Source organism: Calliopsis andreniformis, chromosome 12, assembly GCF_051401765.1.
Source record: "Calliopsis andreniformis isolate RMS-2024a chromosome 12, iyCalAndr_principal, whole genome shotgun sequence".
Lineage (NCBI taxonomy): Eukaryota > Metazoa > Arthropoda > Insecta > Hymenoptera > Andrenidae > Calliopsis > Calliopsis andreniformis.
Window position 1 is genome coordinate 18,249,384 of NC_135073.1, and position 17,937 is coordinate 18,267,320.

A 17,937-nucleotide genomic window follows, 5' to 3' on the forward strand; every position below is an offset into this window, starting at 1 on the left:
GGATAGGGTGAGAGCGGCAGAGAGGGAGAGTCCGCGCGGTCGTCGGTGATACGCGGTGCGGCGTAGTCGTCATTGGGCGTCGGGACGCCGTGGCGACGCGGTCTCGGCGAGGTAGCACGCTCGGAACGCGAGCACGCGCGCGCCAAGTGTGATCGGGACGCGGCACGAGGCCGAGTGCGCGACTTTTGCCGCATCCTATTCTGCAGACACACTCACACCACGATACACTGACGCACACGCACGACAAGAAACACTCACACCGAACGAATCGAGCCGCGATCGACGCGTAGATCCTAAAGTGTTCCCGCTTGTGCACCGTGCCACGGTTCTTCTTCTACCTCCATCGCGTGTGACCTCATCACCAGGATTCGTTTTCGAGTATAGGAAAAGCAAGCGACTCAGGGTTCCCTCGGATGATCTGTGCGTCGAGACTCTGCTCGCAGATCTCCATCGACCCTCGATCCTCCGCTCCTCTCTGGGTCTACTAGAACCCGCCCACGATCACGAAGAGCGTGACCGAGCATCGAGGGACGCTGAATTCTGAAAAGTGTGCGCGTTCGCGGTGAACTGGGGCCGATCGTTGTCGCGAGGAAGGAAAAGTGGACGTCGACGGAGACCCGGTGTGGATACGAGCGTCGTTGGTTGGATCGAAACGAAGGTGGAGGAGACAGCGCACGATGAGACGGACGACGAGAGGATGTCGCGCGGACGTCGCGGGATTCGTCGTCGTCCGGTTGCTCGTCGCCGAGCGGAGGAAAGGCTGCGAGAGGGACGCGTTTCGCAGAGGCTGAGGGGACTAGGACCCATGGTGTATCATGATCTGATGGTGCGAGTCATGTCACGTGTCGTCGGGACGCTGCTGGCCCGCTCGACGCTGCTCAAGAGCGTGGCGGCGGCCCTCGTCGTCCTCTCCTGCTGCTGCAGGTGCACTCGCGCGAGCGAGTTCCCCGAAAGAGAGTGCTGCGACCTGATATTCCCGATCCCCGAGCCGACAGGAAGATCCACGTCCGCGCCAACGCCTACAGGCAGAAGTGGTGAGTCGTATTTCCCTTCTCTTTTCACCGAGGAACGACAGCCTTTCCATCGGAGGCTTCGAAAGGGTTACCTTCCTCGAGGCCTCTCCTCGTGCCTTGCCTTCGTGGAAATCGACAAATAGAGGCGCTTCGCGTGGAGCACCGCGGTTAGTTTCGCTGCGACGTTAACGATATCACGCTAGAGAGGGAACCATTCTGTTTCACGTTGGTTTGCTGGCTCGAGTCGATTCCTAGACGTGCTTTTTTGTGTTATCTTACATAGTCTTTGAATAATGAAGGAAGGATGTGTGTAACTGGGTGTGCAAATACTGGTGAAGGTTAGTTATATAGGATCGAAGGAATGCAATACCTCTTTATCGAGGGTTAATGAAATTATAAATAGCCTTTTGCAGCAGGATTGCTTATCGATTTAATCTATATGGGTCATGGAGTAAACATTAGCATCGCCGCTAGTACATTCACCACACCGAATTCAAATGGTTCAAGACCTATTTATCGCATCCTCTTATAGAATTGAGTCGGTAATTGATCGAATTCATGTCATATAGAACGAGAAAAAGGGTAATTCCCGTAAGTTATTGATCTGTGGAAACTATTTAGGAGACAAATATATACTATTGGCTGCAGGGATTGCGTATCCTTTTTAAAAATGCACGTTCCACCGGTACTTTGATGGTATGTTCTAGTACGATGGGGAAAGCGACCAATAATTGGACAGGAACCAATCTGTTCCGCGTATAGCTTGGCTATGTTTTGCTAGCCATCGAGCAGCTATTACAATTTCCGAAGAGGGGTCAGTGGCTTATTAATTCAATTAGGATCAGTTATTAATTCAACAACGGTGGTTTAGTGATGCGAATTGCTTCAGCGCGGGCGCTAATTTAAGTAAGTAGCGAAAGGGCCGCGTAATCGGGTTGTTAGCTTTCCTCTACCATCGCAGGGTACCCTTAGCATTTACCTTCGTTCTTGGCCTTATCTTACTCAGAAACATGCGACTGTTTCTCGAGTCGATGCTCCGCTAATTAATTCGCTACTTCTCGAACGACAGGTTGCCCTCTTTGCTAGTGCCTTGTACGCTCCAAGAAACATGACGATGTAGCAAGCTATTATCTATGAAAATTCCGGGAAAGTATTTTTCAGACAGTATTTCGACCAATATTTTTAATTAACTGGAGTATATTGGCCTGGATCCTTTCAAACCGAGAATTCGGTATTCATATTCACGGATTATACGAGCTGCTGGGGAGTCTACCACCGTTAAAAGCTTATTTCCACTTCCACACACTTTTCCTAATTCTTTTTTTCGGTCACATAAAGAACTAAAATTCGCTCGCCATTAATACACCTTTCTCGCCGCATTTAACCGTCCTATTTTCCGATTTCTGAAGAATCCGGGTGAGAATACTCGAACGGCTACCTCCGCAATTTTGGTAGTTTTTATTGGGTGCTAGAATTGGAATACTGTGGCCGCCAGGGCTTCTTTAAACTTCCGAGACCGCTTGAAACGGGGTTTAGAACGATAAAGGATGAAAAGGATATTTCAAGTTGAGCTCGCGTGCAGAAACGACAGTAAACACACATTAGATGTTAGCGTGCCATGGTAAGAGAATTATACAAATGTATAAAGCGTAAACATATCCCTTATAGCTTTTATTCTCTGCTATGTGCTTTACTCTGAAATATATTCTGCGGTTTTGTGTCATCGTAGTTTGACTCGGTGACCTACTGTTCGTAAACCTACTCCACGCTTCATACAAGTCCAAGAACACGCGCGGAGTAGGTAAAGCAACCAGCTAATGCGTCGGCCACTTCTCTGCTGGTTCATAGTCTCAATCGAGGTTGTTTCCTCTATTTCATTGACGTCTAATGCAAACTCAAAACGTTTTCTGTTTCTAAATATCAGACTACTATAGATGTAATAGCATATAAGAAGTATGCTTTTAAAGGGTTGAGGGTGGTGGTACTCTTGTAAGAAGCGTCGTTTGTGAACATTTCGGGATGAACTTCGATTGAGGTCGGCCACGACCGAAGGTTATCTACCGTGTCTTGGTCGAGGAGTAAGTTTCTAGGTAGAAGTCATTTATATCCCCACGGAATTCCTCGATAGTGAAGTATCGCACACATGTCCGTGGAGTGTTAATAATGAAAGACGATCCAGTTTATCGACGTTTTATAGGTATACCTCTTGTCTTCCACTTTCTCCCGAGGGTCAACGACGACTCTGTTACGTTTTTAGGAGACATACTACTGTCTTTATTAAAGAAAAAAGAAATGAAATTGAAAGAAGAGCATAATGGATGAGGAGAAATGGAATTAATCCGAAATGTCTGCACAAGTGTATTTCTCTACATTTCTCTTTAAGATCTCTCGACTTCTCGAACAACGAAAAATAAGACGTGTGAAAAGCACTTGCTTTGAACGATCAGAATATTACTTTTGCTAAGAATGAACAGAAGCGAAAAAATACTAGACTCTCAGGATAGTCTAGAAATTGTGATAGACTTAATAAGGCTCGTGTCTGAACGGCGACAGAACGAAAAATAAGTGGCCGCATCGCCAAGGAAAAGACCGAGCACCGCGGAGGCACGAAACCGTGCAAAACAGAAGGCGACAGCTCGTCGAGGAGAAGGAATCCTCCTTCGTGGAAACACGGCGGGCACAAAGCGAGCTAGTCTCCGAAAGCAGGAGAAGATTTTCCAAGAACTCGCACCCTGACCCGTCCCATGATATTCCTGGCTGTTTAAATGTCGCGACTCAGTTTGTGAAAAAAAGGGGGAAGACACGCGAAAGGGAGAAGGCGGGCGACTGGTCGGGAAAAAGAAGGCGCAACCCGAGGAGAAACAGAAAGGATGGGGATGAGGGAGGGGAAGAGGGACGAGAAGTAGCCCATTGACGTTAAATCGCACGGTGAGGTGCTTTTAAACGTCCTCGGTATTTTCGCGCGACCTACTTCGCCAACCGCACCGTAACGAGGTTGCTTTCGAATAAATTCGAAGTGCCTTCGTTCTGTAGTAAGTACCGTGTTCCCGCTCGCTGCATCCACGAATCTGGAATTTTTGGCAGGGCAAACGCGATAGGGGTGTCCCCAAAAGCGTTAGGTACACCTGCCTGCTGTCGCAGCGGTCTCTCTCTCTATGGGGGAACAATCGATCGTCAACAATCCAGAGAGGGTCGACCGAGTGGTCGAGGTCAGTTAGTAGGTGGTGGTCGATTTCCATTCATTTCAGTCGAACCACACTTTTCGACAGAGAAAAGTGTAAGTGATTCACAAGGCGTTTAGATTAAGATAAAATTGTGAAGCAATGTGTCTCTTAAAATATTCGACTTCCACGGACGCGAACGTGTATCTCCAGAGAGTTTGGCTCGCATGGAGCCGTGTATACTATGTATACGAAGCTTTCCGCCGGAGGATCGTAAGCATTGCTTCTGCAAAGCATTCGAGGTCTGCCTCGATGAATATTTATGGTCCAGTGTGATTAATTAATCGCGGTCGGAAGATTGAATACATAGCAGCTCGCTATTTACGCTCTTGCGATTCGTTTCAGCATTGTTGCTGTTTATATCTCTGATTCTGAAAAGGATTTAGAGCTCTGGTGGTTATAGAACGCAAGAATGTGGGTGTACTAAATTTTCTTGCTGAGAAAGTGCAGGAATCGGTAATATGGTTGAAGGCATGGTTTCCATTATATCGTGGTCTCTTACAGTGATCCTGAATCTCTTAGTTTTTCGAGAACGAGTAGTTTTTTTCTCGTCGAATCGCTTCCTTTGCATCTTGCTGGATATTCGGCCTGCTGCACCATTTTACTCGTACGCGTTGGCTCTTTTTCTCTGGGCCGGGCTATGGCAGAAAGCGTATGCGCATATTTTCGCCCAGCAATGCCATTAGTCAGAGGATAGGATTTAAAAGAACATTTCGATATCGGAGCAGGTGAAACACGATTGCGCGCGGTTCAATTAAATTACAGAATAGTTTGATTTACCGGTGCAGGAGCTCGTAGTAATTAATTATTCGGTGAAATTTCATTATCGGAAATAAATTCTGGTTTCGTATTCGCTTCGGTGCATCTGCGGATCGTCCGTACTTCTTTAAACACTACTGTAATGCGTCTCGTGCGCTGAAATATACGTAATATAAATTATTACGATAGACGATGTACGCGAGAGAGAAGAGAAATTCGCAGGACTTTTAGGAGGTCAACTTTTACTAAGAATTCATTATTTAACTTCTGGTTTGCTCCTATTTCAGTGGACGGTAGCGATGATTTTCGCCTCCTTGCCTTCTCGTATCACCTTGCTCGACCTCGTTTCTGCTCCTCTTACCGATCTCGTCTTCGCTATTCCATCCATTCGAAGAATCCGTCATTACTACTTGTACCTTGCCAAAGGGAACACCTCGAAGTACGCGGTTTCTCGTCAAAGACATGACTAATTAATTGGTCGGCAACCTCGGCCTCCTTGACCTGACACGTAACTCCCTTGGAACTCGACCTGCCACTGCGACCTCTATCGATGAAAAACGTTTTGTAGGCGTTTCTTAACTTTTTCATCCCTGACAGAACACGGATGCAAACATTTCCCGATCACTAACTTCGAACAAAGTTCACGTATCAACTATCAACCACTGCCACGCATAAATAGCTCCTACTAAGAATCGCCACGTGCTGATAGCTACTCTTTGGATCGGAATTCATTCATTGATCCTACTTTCATACAAACTTTGTCTATCTTTATATTTCTCCTCTTGGTTGACATTAGGAATCACGAGAGTCGGAGCATGCAGCTCGATTTGATTAAACGATTGCGTTTGATTAATCCTGTCGTATCCGGGATACGCTTTATACATATTTCATAGGCGGTCTTCAACGGAAAAACAAAGACAGCTACCTCCGGAAGCTTAATCCCCGAAGTATTTGCTGTCGCGGCCTCGAAATTAATTCCGCGATCGTTAATCACGTAGAATGACGTTTCATGTACACGGAGGAATTGACTTTCAACGTGTGGCGGCAGCGAGACGCCCGGAATTCCTTCCCCGAGTTTCTTCGCCGTTCCTCGAGACGCACCCCTTCACCGCATCTTTACGCCCGCGTTCGTGACCCTCTCTTGTAAAAAGTATTTTCTTCAGAAAAGTATTTTCATCGACTTTCGGAAACCAACTCTTAGAAACGAGGCATTTTTCGGTGTTCTTTTGTTTCGTGAACGATACGAGTAATGCAGCTGATAACTTCTTTTAATTAAGCTTGATTTCAAGGCTTTTTCATGAAGAATTCTTATTTCAAGATTTGCGTAATAGTGTGCTCGACTAGATAGGAAAAAATTATGGTTTTGGTTTCTCCTTTTTTGTCTCTGATTTTAGCGAAATGTTGGAGGGCAGTTTCTGAGACGTGGTGTGTTTTAAAACATTCACTAAATCCTACTCTCGTCTAATTAGACAGACATCTAGTTCTCCCTGGTGCAGGTTAATGGTAATTTTTTAACGAAATTTGCGTTAGCGACGCGCGTGATTAACTGAAATGGAAAATTAGCCGGATTGCGTCTGACCCTCTTGGCTGTGCTCTACTGGAAGCCGCGGTCAGTAGAAAAGTATAGTTATGGTCGGCCACTCGAGAAGCAACGAGCAACGTTGAGCGGTCGGTAGTCTCGAGATTGTACTCTACATAAATCTTCTCATAATTTACGATTAGAAGCGCAGAAGATATTACACTTTATCCTTTCATTTTTTTGAGCTATAGGTTTAACCAGTTCCTTAACTTTACTCCAGACAATAGCCCTTTTTTCAGCTCTCAAACCTTTTGTCGCGACGAATTTGTCACTTTTCCAGTTTCGAGAAGTCGATTTGTCGGGTATCGAATTGTAATAAAGAAAGTGGACCGCTGGACGCGAGGTTGCGAAGAAAAGGGGTAAATAACGCTGGGAGAAAACCAATATCGGGAAAATGGGTGTAGAGGGTGGTGTTAGAGACAAAAGTTTGCTCTACACGAACCAGACGGTCGGGCGGGCTCTCAGGAAGGGCTCATTGTAGTACAGGGAAGAGGGAGAAAGGGTGGCCGAATGAGCTACAGTTCCCATAACTGCCATCGATCATCCAGGAAATATTATGTTCATAAAATTTTGCCCGGTTGTAAGAACAATATTTATCTTTATAAATCTGACGACCTGACGTTGTAGAAACGGATATTTACGCGCTGATATCAATTCTTAATCCTCGCTCTCATATTTGTTGCGGTTTTTCTGGGGTTAAGGAGCGAAAACTTTCTTGGCCTACCCTGCAATTAGATCCTATATTGCGAGAATGGGTGGTTTTATTTTTTCCGCTGCAGGATTCCACGTGGACGAGCACGATATTTTCATGCATCCCCTGCGATCGCTGTGAACTTCACAGCGGTGTTTACGAGGTGTCAACGAACCGAACGTAATCGAGTCCCATGAAACTGTCCCTCGTCCAATCGTCGGGGTCACATTCGAACGATCGTAACTCGACTGGGACTTGGAGAATCGGTCAGAACGTTCGATCAAGATCGAGAGCTCCCCTTTAAAGCGCGACCCCGCTCGCCCACCCCCGCTTCAACGTCCACCCTCAACCCTTCGTGTATTATACCCGGGCCGAATCGAGTGAAGATTGACAACGAATTCGATTTCCAGCGTTGTCCAGGTGAATTTTGAAAAATCATATCGTGAATTGAATACGTATTCCGGTTGCAATGGGTGCAAAATTAAACCTGTTATTCTCACCCCTCCTTGTTTTCTATTGCTGCGATGGTAAAGATATTTTTGAAAAATGCAATTAAAATTCCCTTGTAGCATAGGAATTGATACAGTTTCCTTTGGACGAAATAACTTTATAGCAAGAGTGCTTTTCATCCTGCGAAAGGCTAGAGACACTTGTTCAGTGCTGATGTTCACAAATTGCGATTGCTAGCAGCATGATAAAGTCATCCCACTTTTATCTGGATCGTAAAATAAAAGTTGATCCCTATTCTTCCCTTTCATTCTCGTTACAAACCACAACTATTTGTTTCGTCATAGTTCTGACCTAAAAATGTAGGAAGAGCTTTGCGCGAAGGGGAATCTCCCGCAGGGGATCTTCGAAAATTCAATGATTCCTCGTACAGTACTTTACTCGTCGTAAAGCAGTCGGAAATAACGGAGGGGTGCGGGTTTTGACGATGGCAGAGTGTGTTAAGGGATAAGAAATAGGAAGGTGGTGGGAGGGTATAGGTGGAAGTGGATCTGACGGAGCAGCGCATAAACGGAAGACTCGGACAGAGTTTTTACGGGCACACCGCTCGTGAAACACGCACGGAAAAGCGTCGCGTAACGCGAGTACTAGGAGCGATCATTCATGACGTCGTCGCCCCTACTCGTCGGACCTCCAACGATCGCCCTTTATACGGTCGAACGATTTTGCGGTGAACTCGCGATAAACGCCCCTGCGAGCTCTCCTCCCCTTTGACCAGACCTCGTTTCCTCGCTGTTACTCGACGCAATTTTCGCGTCATTTAAGAAGACGATGTTACGCCACGCAATGGAGGACGTTAACGTCCAAGTCGTTCTCTTGCAATTTCCGTTCCTCGAAAGATAAGAAAATTGATTAGAAAATTGCAAGAAGTTCGTATTCGTGGATCAATTTTTTGTCGCCTTTGTTTTATTTCTGTCAGAAGTATTTCTATCGCTTACGAATCTCCAATAAAGTAGAAACGAGAGATGATATCAGACATTTCGTCGCTTTATCGGCCTTGAAAGGGCTGAAAGCGAACCGTTGTTCGACGTCGAGATCGAACGATCCAACGTCGAAGTTAATTCCCTCGATCGGTCATTTGATCAGCTCCCAATGATATGGGTTATCAGGTTTCTGGGTTATCAGAGATCAGCAGCAGAGAAACAACGAAACGGTGACATTGAAAGGGCAGAGCAATTACGAGACAATTGAACGGGGTTATTTGGTCGACGAGTGACGCTATTTTCCCCCAGCCTGTACCGCGCTCGAGATGATTTTTTTTAAACAAAAGCAGGGTAAATAGGGCATGAGTGTAGAGCCGGCGCGGCGGCCTTTGACGCGATTCATCGAACGGGGACTCGGTCGCTGGAGGTTTCTGGACTGCTCGTACGCGCGCCTTCTGTGAAATGCAATTAGCATCGCAATTATCGACACGAGTAACGCCCTGGTCAACATACGCGCGCGTATATACAATTAACTGTTTGTCGGACCACGGCTATCGCTGAAATACTGCCAGTTCTCTCCTCTGTCTCGCTGTGCGTCGCGTGCTTTCAGCTCTGCGCCGAGTTCAAAGAGAGAATGACGACGGGACGTTACAAGGATTGTTCTGTTCAACCTGCTTATCACGCAGCTTCCACTTTGAGCCTAACGAATGCGTCAATTTTACAATGGCTCGAATTCGAATTTAAAAGGACTTTTGTTTCCCCACTGCGATCCTTTCGTCAGCCCTTCTGGTGCTTGAAGGGTGTGCCAAAGGGTTTGAATAGCTCTGACCTACGGCGCCCCTCGTGCAAATTGAAAGGCGGAACGAGCGACCCGTGACGGTTCGTATTTAAAGCTCACAGGGTATAAATGCGCTGAAGGGCCGCGTGGAAAAGTCGATTCACGGGCAAAGAGCGAATTATGAATTATACCCGAGGATTTCTCGGTAAGCCCGAGGTAAACAGGGCGTAAATATTCCGAGGCTTCGGCGCGACTTATCGAACGAGCGGTCTCCTACATGCACCTGCTATGTAACGCAATTACCCAGTTCTTTAGCGGGCGCGCGCGCGTGCGTGGCCCTCTGTGCACCAGTATCTCGCGTCTCGATCTGCATACACCGACGGTGGCTGCATCAATAATACCTTACCAACGAGGCTCGTTTTGTAACCGGATTTAATATTCGATCATCGACGCCCGCTCGACGCTGGTCTAACCGCGACGTAACTGAATATTTCAGCGCGGCGCGTGCACACTAATCGAAGCGTCGCTCTCCAGTTCTCGTCAAAGAGAGTAAGTTGCGTCGCTCGTTTACCAGCGCGGCCCCGAAAGGTTTCTGAAAATTGCCTAGGCTGCAGCGACGCAGTCGAATCCTACTGTATTGAAATTCTGTCGTTGATACAATTCGATTTCGTGGGATTCTCCGCGAAATTCTACGCGGTCGACTAATGAAATCACGCCTCTGAAATTTCAGCTCAGACAACACAGCATCCGCGCAGCGATCTCCTAGGCTAGTAATTAACAACGAGAGGTTCTCTGAGCAATCAGAGAATAGTCCAAAGGTAATGCGAGCCCTGGAGTCACAGGCTTTGAGGTTCCTCCTCGGCTCGTGTCTTCGAGCAATTCTGCATAAGCTCATAACGCATGGCAATTAACGTGTTTATCGTGGAAAATATAGAAAACATCTCGACGTTGAGATTTTGTTGTCGGTTGAAAACGCAAGAAGGAAATTAGCAGGAGAAAAGGTTTCAGAATATTCCCGGTCGACACGTGAACCGTCGGCGTCGTCGATTCGACGGGGGTAGGGAGTCTAGCGAGGGTGGCAGAGGGTGGGCCACGTTCCTGCACCAATGTTCGACACGAAAGCTTCGCGAACGAGCGCGTTCGCAGGCCTTATCGCGGAAAGGGCTACCCTACCTTAACCCTTCGGCTCGGCTCGCCGAGAGATCTAATCGTGGCTGGTTTCCTTCGCTCGCCAGCCAGCCGGCTGCTCGTTCTCGTGCCGCTGCCTCTTATATTCTTGGAACTCGAGAATGCACCCCATGCCAGCACCTTCCGCGACCCCTTTCTCAACCCTACGTCGAAGCCTCGTCACGCGTTTCTCTGGATCGTTTCTACTATTCATACTTGTTTCCCTCAATTACTGGGGCACTACATCCATACCTTCGCAGCACACTTATACCTACATATTTAGCTTACATCCTAATATATTCGGCTTACATAGCAAAGAACCTTCTCACAAATGAGGGTACCAGTTGCAATAATTGCGAGCGTCAGCTCAGTTACGAGACAAAACGTTGCGATGCAACTTTTTCATTGCATTCAAAGCGCGATTCATCCCTAACGTCGCTCGCGTAACAGGGTTTTGCGAGGAAGGAGAGCTATCGTTTGTCGGTCTCGCGAGACTGCTTCGACCTGGGTAGCGTTTCCGTGTCAAATTGCTCTCGTTACTTATTCGTCGAAGAGCAGGAGCTAATATTCGGCTTGGAGAGTGGATTTTCGGGATTCCTCCGTCTCCCAGAGTGGTGCTTTACGGTTTAAGGTTTTTCACCTCCATAACCACGAGGGAATTGCAGTTGACCGTTTACTGCCAGCTGGGGGGGGCCGAGGCTCTGGGATGATGACGAATTTACACGCCACGCGACTCGGTGCACGCGATTCGTTGCTCGTAACCGTCTTCGATGCGGGAAATCAACCAGCCACGACGGCGAATATCGAGGAATGCGTTACGCGATACGGCCACGCTACCTTAGTCGTCTATCGCGAGTCGTAAACGCGACGAGAGACTCCATAGCTCTCCCCTCTTAACAGATTTTCGACGTTTATCCTGCCTCTTATGATGTACCGCCGGCGTAAACCGCAAGAAAGCATGGCTCTAACGTGTTTATCCTTCAATCGATTCGTCGCATGGCCGGTCGATCGTGGACACCCTCCGATTACGGGCCTGCGCCAAGCATTTACATTTTTAACGCGGATTCTAGCTGGCGATTGCATGCGATACGTGGCTCTTAAGCTGAACCACCCTCTTTCGTGCAGCGCTCTCTCCTGTGAAGGGGACGCGTGCAGAACGAAAGTGAAAACGCTGCCCTTTTGTTTCATTCTTCCGAATTGTTTCTACTTCTTCGTGAGAAAAGAAGGGGTAGTGAGTACAGAGAAGTACTTGATTAAATTCAGTTGAATTTCTATGGTTGGGTATTGGAGAAGTTGTAAATTGTTTGAGTAAAGGAATGCTTGCATTTTAGTTAGCATTTGTCAGGTTTTAGAACAGTTTTTAGAAGAGTTCTTCTTGCGAGTTCCTTTGGTCTGATTAATTCGCGGCAGAGTCTCCTTGGTCTGACCACTTAGGGTTTAAATCTACTGTTATGGTGATACTTTGAATTTTAGCAAAGAGAAATGATTCAGAATGTCATGTTAGCAGTTAACATCAATTCGATTTATACTCCTTCAGGTGGTCGATTTTTTTTCATACAGGTACAGAATTTACAATGGTTACCATTAATATTTCCGAGTTGGTTTAGATAGCTGTAAGCTCACGATTTTCTGGCCAGCGGTGAAAAACAATTCCATGCCAATTTACGCATTTATTGTTTGTTGTTTTGTGCTATTTTTCAGGTGCCACAAATGGTTGGGAATTTCGCGTTAACTCTAAAGCGAGCGGTTTTGCACAACCCCTGGCACAAACTACAGTTATTTGGTGGTTTCTGGTTTTTATTTGAATAAAATTTTTGTTAACACAGCCACAAACTTGTCGACCATTGTTTCTGGTTACAGTCCATCGTTTCAAAGCAGTGATTGAACGGTCGATTATTAGCATCTAGCGTGAGTCGCTCGATCGTAAAATAAACAGTATCACAGCTTTATTTATGGAAAGCTGGCCGGTAATCATGGCTATTAGCGGATTATTGTTTCATAATTCAGCGAATGAGTCTTGGTCGCGGTTAATGACGACGTTAACAGGTCGCCTTTCCCACGCACGCACGCCCGTTACGTTGCTATAAATTGTTGAATTCGGAAGGGAAGTCTCAGGTGTGCTGCTACATTCAAATAATCGCCGATCGGATTAACGTATTCCCAAAATACTCCCCGCGTTTTCGTCCAGCTTTTCCGGACTACACGCTCTCAGATCTGTAACTACATGTATGATATCATTATGTTGCATCGGAAAAATGTTCAATCCTCCAGCCATTATCTTCAGTCAAGTTAGCTTCTTAGAAAGCAGAATGAGAAGCAAAGTGGCTGAGTTCAAGTGTCCTCGTCGCTGTCGTTCTCAGCGATTTCTTCGCGAGACGCAGAGGTCTTACGAGCGGATTTACGAATTAGAGAAGTTCGAGTGGCCGAGCATCTCGGCAACGAAATCCTGGCGCCTGGTTTTTTGGCTAATTCGATAGCATTACAGCAGGCGTTACAACAACGAGCTCTTTAATAGCGGTTTGTCGACGGATTACCAGGCTGAACAGGCTAGAATTGCGAATAAAATTAAGCTGCCCGCCAGTCTGCTCCTGTGTTTCGCCGAATGCAGGCCGACTCCTCTCTGGAATTAGCCCATGGAGTTTGTTTGGATGGATCTGTGTCAGGGACATGGCGTGTCGCCAGACGTCCTCAGACCGACGCAATTAGCCGAAGCTTCGTTTTGACGAGCTTACACGGTGCTCTGGATCGGGTTAATTTCGACATTAAGGGTGATACTCTTGGCGCTTTCCTTGCTTTTACGGGGCGAATAGAAGTAAATATACACGGAGCAGTGAAAAGATCTGCAAAGTCAGGTCTCGAGATAAGTCGAGGAGTAAGATCGTATCAGTATGGGGTAATTTAGATTCGAATTTATTTGTCGAAGATAGCGGGGAAACGAACGAGCGAATAGTAGTTTGCGCCTTAACGAAGACATTCGGCGAAATACGTAGTAGTTGAGTTTAGTAGGTCGTTTAAGGAAGACCAGTCGGGTCAGTCGATCGCTGGTCAATCCTCGTTCGGGGATTACAGTGGACGCTGATAATATCCGACTATCCCGACTGGTGAGGCTCGATTTTCACGAAGCAGGGACGCTCATGGAATACCAGGGTAAATAGAAATTCACGGAAAGCGGCTGTGGCAGAGGCACGCCGTCGAAGGGGTCGGCTCGATCGATGCTCCGCACGAAACTGAGGTCACGAGATTCCGTCGTTTCGTTTATAATTTCGCTGCTCCGCGCCGCATCGAGCCGAGCAGCGTCGATCCGCGTCTAGCCGCCCCGGGAAACGGATCGCGCGGAACAGAGGAAAGGCAGCTAGCGAGTCGATGAAAATCGATCGTCAGAGAGGGCGGTTCGGCTTCGTGGCTCGCGTTGACAGATGAACGTCTTTCGTGAACCGACACTCTTTGATCTCCGACTACCGATCGCGTCTCTAATGACGTTTTCGAATTTCCCCCTCGCTCTCTCGCCCCTTCGAAGCGACGTATTGTCTATCGACAAGGTCTTTGAGCTTTTTCTCAGTTACCATGTCCTATGGTGTGCTGCTGAACACTCGATTGATTGTTCGTTGTATTTTTTAGTCGCCTCGTACATGGCGTATAATGTTCACCGAGGTTTTCAGGCTGAGAGTAAAAGGTAGTTTCGATATCGATCGGTTTCTTCTGCGTTACGTTGCTCGAACTTTCTCGGAAACTGTTTTTGTATCCATTTATGATCCAGAAAATGAAGAAAACTTTCTGGTAACAGGTGAAGTGTGATAGGAGAAGAAAGCGAAGGAAGGTGTGAAAATTGTGCAAAACAGTGGAAGGGAAGAAATAGAAGAAGCGGACCTGATCTCGTGTCTGTAGGATACCGACGCGAGTGAGCCCTGTTCTTCTTCGTTTCTCGTTTCGAGAACAAGGAACGAGTTCAGGACTGACCGGTGAATGAAAAAGACATCGAAGTCGCTCCTAGTTTTCACAGGCCTTTAAGTTCTTCTGTCGTTCTCCATTTATTCTTGCTGCTCGTCACGCGTATAGCTTGGAAAAAGCGTGCATTGGGAAATGGAGAATGCTTGGGGATGGTGCTCGTATTCCATGAAAGCGCTATACGTTTCGAATTTCCCTCGAATGAAATTCACCTGAATTTCGACTACATTCGCTCAACTACATTGGAAAAGTTCCAGCGAAGAACGCAAAAGAAGCGATCTTCAACTTTTCGGTACTCTCGAACTTCGATATCCTATGGTCAGCGAATACTAGATACAACCAACCAATAGACAGTTATTCGTGTTCGTGGGACATCTCGAGAACCGATTCCCTGTCGATTCGCTTCTTCCGACGATCATCGGAATAATCTTTTGCTAGCTCAAACTTCTTCCAGTCGACGCCTGTTTACCATTCGACCTTTGACTTCGAAAGACACACACGGCCGAGCTTTTCCAAGAAAGAAAAAAGTGCTTTCATCGAATTTCCAACGACCCCTAGGAAGTTGTCGAGCACTCTGGGTCGCGAGGGAATATCGGCCAACGACTTCCACCTCCGTTAAATTTTGCATCGCGTCGCGCTGTGAGGACGCGTTAAATAAGCATTCCCAGTCACCATTTTCCATCCGTATTTGCAGGAGGCCGCGTAATGGAGCTTACCGGGGAAATCCTGTTTTCGCAAACCTAACTTGAGTCGTAGGCTACGTTCGAGTACCGGAAGGAAGCCGACTGCCCAGTTTCCAAGCTTAAGTCTCAAGTTCCCCGCGACAGTGTTTTCTTTGACGGCAGTTTCTCTTGACTCGTGTACATTAGAATGCGCCGAAAGATGCGGATCGACGCGATTCTACTTTTGATTTTCGATTAATCGTGTGCAATTATTGCTATGAGAGCGACTGTATTTTACACGTAAGATATTAAAAAAGCGGGCTGTTGAATCAGCTGCTCTGGTGATTATAAAATGTGACTGTATATTTTGTGTTACTGGGAAGAGGTGGTTGTTAGCGAAGAAATGACAGCTAAGACAGTCGATCGACTTAAGCCAGAAGTTGGAACTCGCAAGGTGTCGCATAGTGTTTTCTTTGGCAGTAGTTTAGCTCGACTAAGTGCATCGAGGCAGCGTCGATGCATGAGGACGGAGTGCAGCGGGTCGCATTAAGGTTGCATCCTCGCGCGCTAATCCAACTGTTATTCCCGGGACTTTAGACAAGGGACAAGCCTCGAACTAACCTAACTCGTCCCTTTCGAGAGCCACGGGAGGGAACAGGCTCATTCTTCGAGGCTCGATTGAACCAGCAGCCGGTGGACCGATGAAATATGCATTGCGGTTTCGAAGTGTCCGCCTCTACCTGCTAATTAGCGGGAAAAACATCTCACAGAGGAGACTTGTTTGTCCCTTCCGCTAGCTGCTTTTTACCCAGCTGCCCTTTGATCCCTTCATCCAATGTTTTGGACGCTTCAAGTAGCTGCCTGTGAACAGACTTTTTGTAACTCACTTATCTTCTTATTTCCTTTGCCAGTAACTTTTCTACACCAATATTTTTAATATCATACACGCGAAAATACTTCATAAGTTTTCTTCGTTTAGTGGAATAGCAGTCTAGAAGAAGGCTTTCCATATAGAAAAGAAGACTCGTTAAATTGAAATTAGTTTATTTTTCAGGTTCTTGAAAAATAAAACGCAGATAAGGCGTTAGTCTTTTCTACTTGCACAGAAAGTTGAAAGGATCGTGCGAAACTTCGCTCTCCGACATATTTTCTCGAAGATATCTCGAACGAATAACGTCCACGGGGGAGATATCGAGCTGTCTGAAAATTTGAAAACGCAACTTGGAGCGACGCATTTGCAGCCACCTTGGTTTCACAGACATTGACGAATACGTCGCGATATTTATTCGAAGAAAACGCTCCGCCTTTTGCCAATGGCTCCTGCTACTTTTGCCATTTCCTACTTCTCAGGGAAACGCTGGCGATTTCGTTGCACTTGGTCGCGACGACTCCACGTCGGAGGATCGTTCGAGCTGAGTTTATTTATTCCTCCGTGACTAGTCTCGGTGAAAGAGCGAGGCAGCAGACCTGATAGATGCGCGCACGCGAACGCAAAGCGAATTATATATCGGTCGTGCAACAACTTCCGGCTGCTAATTAGCACCGAAGACAATGCCGGAAGAACGGCTGTGCCCCCTTTGTTTCCATTGTCCCTCCCGTCGTATTATTCGGCGGGTGTAATTGTAACGGCGATTGTAATCGAAGCTCGCGCAACCGACGCTGGAAAACTTCGGGCTGTAATTTGCGAAGCTCCAGCATAGGAAGACAACGCGTCGCGATGGTGGCGACGTCGACGGTGGAACGTCTCTGTTCGAGCGAGCGATTCGTCCTAACTTGTCTCGACTCAAGACCAAGAGGGTTAATTAAAGTCATCTCGGTGTTTCGTCTCGTCCGCTTGCTGCGCGTTGCTCTTTGCGCCAGTAATTTTGTGCAATTTGGTCAGAAGCCAGAATACTTATATTTCCCTCGAAGTTGCCTCAGAAGGTTTGAAACAACATTTGGAGGAATATAAAGTTGAAAACAAATAGCGAGGGGAGCATGAGAAGAAGGCAGGGAATTTAATGGAACTAAATGTAAAAATAACAGATGGATTGTCTACGTGATCAAATACCTGGTCGGTACTCAGTCTGAAGCTCCGTTCTGAAGAGAGCTCTAACAAACTTCCCTTGAATAAATTAAAAAGTCGTAGTATCCAGAGAGGACCACGTATACTAATTTTTGACTGACCTCGTTGGCTTTAAAGTACGTGCTCTGCCTACAGATCTAGCCAATTAAAGCGAAATCTTTTTTAAGATCATCAATTCTCCAATTCAAATTCTATGTTCCTTCTGTTATATCACTTAGAACGTATTCCAGCCTAAGACACAAGCAGAGTAATATTACTCTCCTAAGCATCGAAAGAATAGCAAGAGCAGTAATAGAAAGGAAAAATATTGAAAAAATGTCAAGTCCCGAGGGATGAGAACGCACAAGCTGCGAACGTACTGTTCCCGCGACAAAAGGGAGAAAAAAGGCGAGCCGTTCTTATCAAAGGTGGTTTCGTGAATTAAGTGGCCGCGAGAACAAGGTCCCAAAGCAGATGGTTGTCGCAGTGGCGTGGCGCAAGCCGAACCGCGCTATGCGGCATAATAATTATCGTCCTTCGTTCGTGGCTAACTTTACGGAGTGGAAGTTCGCGCGGCTAACCCAATTGCGAGAAACCGACAGAGAGGAGCTTGGGGAGAAAGAGAGAGAGAAAGAGAGAGGAAAAAAA

General features: G+C 46.7%; 1 protein-coding gene across 3 annotated transcripts in view; it reads left to right on the forward strand.

Annotated features, from left to right (window-relative positions):
• Positions 1–580: 580 nt before the first annotated feature.
• Positions 581–17,937, forward strand: part of Gfrl (Glial cell line-derived neurotrophic family receptor-like) — a 187,394-nt gene continuing 170,037 nt past the window's right edge. For all 3 annotated transcript variants that reach the window (XM_076388836.1, XM_076388834.1, XM_076388835.1), the window contains exon 1: positions 581–1,034. In XM_076388836.1, coding sequence (XP_076244951.1) covers positions 698–1,034 — 337 coding nt within the window. In that variant the 5' untranslated portion in view covers positions 581–697. The remainder of the gene's footprint in view (positions 1,035–17,937) is intronic.